The sequence below is a fragment of the Primulina huaijiensis genome, unplaced genomic scaffold (assembly GCF_012295235.1).
Source record: "Primulina huaijiensis isolate GDHJ02 unplaced genomic scaffold, ASM1229523v2 scaffold208236, whole genome shotgun sequence".
NCBI lineage: Eukaryota > Viridiplantae > Streptophyta > Magnoliopsida > Lamiales > Gesneriaceae > Primulina > Primulina huaijiensis.
Genome location: NW_027355193.1, coordinates 2,841 through 7,474, shown reverse-complemented (window position 1 = coordinate 7,474; position 4,634 = coordinate 2,841). Strand labels below are relative to the sequence as shown.

Sequence of the window (4,634 nt, the reverse complement as noted above, 5' to 3'; positions counted from 1 at the left end):
TTCTGAAACAACTTCACGCTCTCCTGAACTATACCCGCTTTTCCACAACTATCGATCAGCAAAACCCATAAATCCTCACCCCATTCCAAACCTTTTTTCGGCATATCTAATAAAATGCAACCGGCATGATTGAGCTTCGACGCTCGGCCTAAAATCTCGATTATTTTTATATGGGTCTCTTTGTTATGTTGAAAAAGGCCCGATCTTTCAAGCCAGCGAAAGAATTGGAGCGCATGCTCCGGACTCCTGGCGCCGTGCAACACATTGTAAACTAGTTCGTGGTCGAAACTCGGAAATAAGTTTTGGATCGAGCTCTGTAAACGAGTCGTCCACGACCGACTAACCATCATTCAACACACTATATCTTCTATTTTTTAGGGGATTTCTTCCTCTTACCTTCTGATTGCCGCCGCCGCCGTAGTGTTTCTTGAAGAAGAATCCGCAGTTTGATCTGATGAGGAGGGGTCATCGGCGCGTGCATTTACGTCAGTCTCCGGGGTTTCAACTTCAGAGGTGGCGGAGGAACAGAAGAAGGAATGGGTTCCGAACGAAGATGGGGATGAGAGCTTGAAGAGGTTTGGTTTAAAATGAGATTCTTTCAATGCAGCTCTATACGCCATTTCTTCAATCAGCCGAATCGAAAATGAGGTGAATTTTAGCGGATAAAATTAGGGGATAAAATTAGGGTATCGCATAAATTGAGATGTAGATTAGGGTTGAAAGCACGCTGTCCCTGTCTCAGCTAAACTGGTAGGAAGGAAGCATAGTTAGGGTTTAAAGCAGGCGAAGGCACATAGTTCAAAATCAGAAAAATAAATTATCTTTAATTAATAAAATCATCTATTAGTGCATTAATTCATTTAAGTAGAATCTTATATTATAATAATTTTTTAAAGCAAACTAAAATAAAATCAGTGATATAATAAAGGAAATCTCAATTCATTAAATCGAATAAAGCAAAATAAATGCGATTCCAAAAGCTCATTGAAAATGGAACTACCACTTATATTATATATATTTATATATACCATTTAAAATAAATTTATATTTTTGTCAAATAAATATATATTTCAGGTTTTTTATAATTTGACAACAGTCTGAATCCCATACAAAATTTTCGGATCGACTGAGGAAAGTTTGTTTATATTAATTATAATTGGATTAATTATCAATAAATAGTAAAGTTTTATTCTAATTTCATAAAAATCGTTCATTAATTGGAAAAAAAATTATAAATTTATTTCAGTTCCCCGCTATTTTTCCTGACTTCAACCTGTTCTTATTTTAGCTCGAATTTCTCATCTTTTTTAGATCACCAATTTTATCTAACACAAATTCGACTTTGGTTTTGATCAACATTCATTTTTCCAAAATATCAATGATAAAAATATATATATAGATACGCATATAAAAACCAGAAGTAGAGGCAGATATTTGGTGTAGGCGACCCAAGAATTGGGATGAATCATATATAAAAAAATTTAAATTTAATCTTAATTTCATTTATTGATCCAGTGTTCATGACGCCTAGATTGTGCCATAAAACACAATCTTACAGTTACACAGCTTCATCTAGAAATCTCAAGCTAAGTTGAAAGACCGCCGGCTGCAAATGAATACATCAGAATTAATGATTAACGAGCCATATTGTACAATAGGTTCTTGCTGCACATACTAGCTAGCATTATTCCACATTAACAAAATGAGGAAATGAACACATAACAAGCGGGCCGGGCCTCTCTCAGACGTGTAGGCATCCTTCTGGTGGAGATTTCGCGCACTGGACAACGCTAAGGAACATGTTCTCATCGCAGGGAATGTGCAGTCTCGAATCGTCGGGACTGAAATCGTATATTTCTTGAGCTTGATCTAGCAACGCCTTGAAGAGCGGGTGCCTTAGTAACTTGATCTTGATCACGTGTCTCTTGTTGTACTCGCCTACATACACAACAAGGTGTCCCTTTGGGACGTCGTTCGGCACGACCATTTCGTCGTCCGGTGCAGACCACAGAGAGCAATGGCAGCAGGTGTCACGGGCGACACAAGGCACCACTTTTCGACCCACTTTTTGACACTTTCTCATGCATGTTTTCAGAAATCTATCCTTCTTGCAATCCATCTCCTTTGTGTGTCTGCTTGCTGTATATGGAAGTGAAGATATAAGCTTATATAGATTGAGTGGAGTTGGGAAAAAATTAAATGGCAGACATAAGTGCACTGTCAGGAAGCAAACTAATTTCTAACTTGACTCTGATTTTAAAAGTGCAGCGAAGATCACTGCAGATTGCTCTGCTGTACCTTTCTCTTCCCTATTTAGTTTGTGTATCTTGATACAGAATCGTACGAACATGCATTGCATGATTGTGAGTGGTGTTGGATATATATATATATGCACACTAGATAAATATCTTTTTTTTTGTGGGGGGCTAAAGGGTAAGTTAGTTGGCGAACATGGTCTTTAAAGTTCTTTTTTCTTTCTTTTCTTTTTTTTTTTTTTAAGAGAAAAGTTCATATATTTAGATAGTGTGTAGAAATCTTAAACGCGATTCATGCATATGTATTAAAGTTTTGTGTTAGAAATTTTTTTTATAGTTTATGATATGGTTGTTATAGACGAATTACAAATTCATAAAAATAATATTTTTATGTTACTTTTATCAATAAAAATCAATTAATTTTTTATTTGTAGGAGTTATATTAAACGACACTAAAATTATTTACTCTAAACATTTCAAAAACAAATTTCAGGGAGACTAGCTAGAAAGTATATTGGTATTTCTTTTGTGTTCGCATGTTAATGGAAGGACATTGCTATTGTTCTGAATCAAATTTGACCTAGACAACCGAAAACGGTTGTCTAATGTTCCAAAATTCAGACTACAATTCACACTGCTTGTGTTGGTACATAGTTTGTATTGTACAAGTAAATTATAATTTTTTATATTCAATGGACAATGCATGTCTTAACAAATTATGTCTTATTGATAAGTAAAAGGTTGTATTAAAAAAGGTACCTTTAGACGGAAATTGATCTTTCTTCATGGCTTTGTGTACTGCATAATTATAGAAATTTGTGATTATTTGATTTTTTTTTTTTTTTTATTGATTGATGGGCAAGAGCAAGATTATCTTAATTGCTATATACCGTGCATTTGTACTGGCCGTACGTTGATATAATTCTTTATATGGGCATGGGCAGATACCTTTAACAATGACTCATTCAAGAATTGTGACAAATTGGGAATATTTTATCTTCTTCCATTTTTATTTTATTTTTGACTTGGTCGCCATTTTCGCAGGAAAGAATTTATGCATGAGCCTGAAAACAAGAAGGAAAAAGGCATTTCTTACATCGTAGAATGGATCAAAGAACGCCGCTTGATGCCCAAACTCAAATATTTTACATTACATGCACGCACCAATTTCCATGTTTGACTAATTGTTTTATGGTTTAAGAATATAAATGATTTTGTCACTTTTCAATCTGACTATATGTGTTTTTATTAAAAACGATGAAGCAGTTTATAAATAAAAAAATTCTGCCGAATCTCTATAGCAGAACAATCACAACAAATAATTTTAAAAAGAAAATAACATTTTTAGCCTCGTAACTTTTTTTTGAATCCCAACAAATTAAACAGTTTTATATGATTTATATTACATATTTAATACTAAAAATATCTCAAAGTTGTATATTTATCTCAATTTACATTATAAATATTTTGAATTATTTCTAGTTCTCGGTCAAAAATTTATATGCTTATAACATTAAATCATGTGTCGATGCGATATAACATATATACGAGCAGAATAATAATTGAAAAGCCAGCCAATTGATTCATCCCCCAATAACATTGGCTACAAACCCTCCAATCTGACACACATTTCCTAGTCTCCAACTACACTGGACTCATTTAATACATTTTAATTTGAAATTTTCACTATATTTCTTTTTTACATATATCAATTTACATTTAATAAAAAAAATGAGGACCAAATTAATTTTTTTTTTTCATTTTTAACGTAATTTTGAATGTCGAAAATGTTGAATATGGCGAGTATAAATCTTAAAATGGCATGAAGAGCACAGAGAATTAAAACACCAAAATAATAATGCATATGGCAACTTTCGGAAGTATTTAATTTAATTTATGGGAATTGAATTTTATTGATCATTTTCGTCTGTAACGAAAGCAACGTTAAAATAGCTTTGTCAGCCAATGCATAAATGGATGTATAATGTCTGTAGAGTACTCCGACATAACTCAAATGGGGTGTCTTAATAAAGGAAACCCACGCACCCTTTAATTGTTGTACTCGAGTTTCTTTCTTATCATCTCTTCTACAAAATTTGTTAGGGTATGGAAAACAAAAATATTTTTATATATAATGTCAAGACGCGTAAAAACTTGAAGTTTACTTTGAAATTTATTCATTTGTCTTCCTAGTGATAATAAAAATTTTAGATTTTCAAATGACGAAGGTTTTAAACTTCATAACGGTGATATTGTTTGTAAGAACAGTTGGAAAGTTATAGTTATTAGTAACGCGTAACTCCATTATTTTAAGTCGTACAACATCTTGCACATAAAAATTTATTTAACACCAAAAAATATTGTAAAAAATTTCTCATA

The 4,634-nt window shown here is 32.8% G+C and overlaps 1 protein-coding gene across 1 annotated transcript; it reads right to left on the bottom strand.

Annotated features, from left to right (window-relative positions):
* Positions 1 to 1,741: 1,741 nt before the first annotated feature.
* On the bottom strand, positions 1,742 to 2,121 carry LOC140966912 (auxin-induced protein 15A-like). The gene has a single exon (XM_073427208.1). The coding sequence runs from the start codon at positions 2,117 to 2,119 to the stop codon at positions 1,742 to 1,744; it is 378 nt and encodes a 125-aa protein (XP_073283309.1). The 5' UTR covers positions 2,120 to 2,121.
* Between the last annotated feature and the right edge of the window lie 2,513 nt (positions 2,122 to 4,634).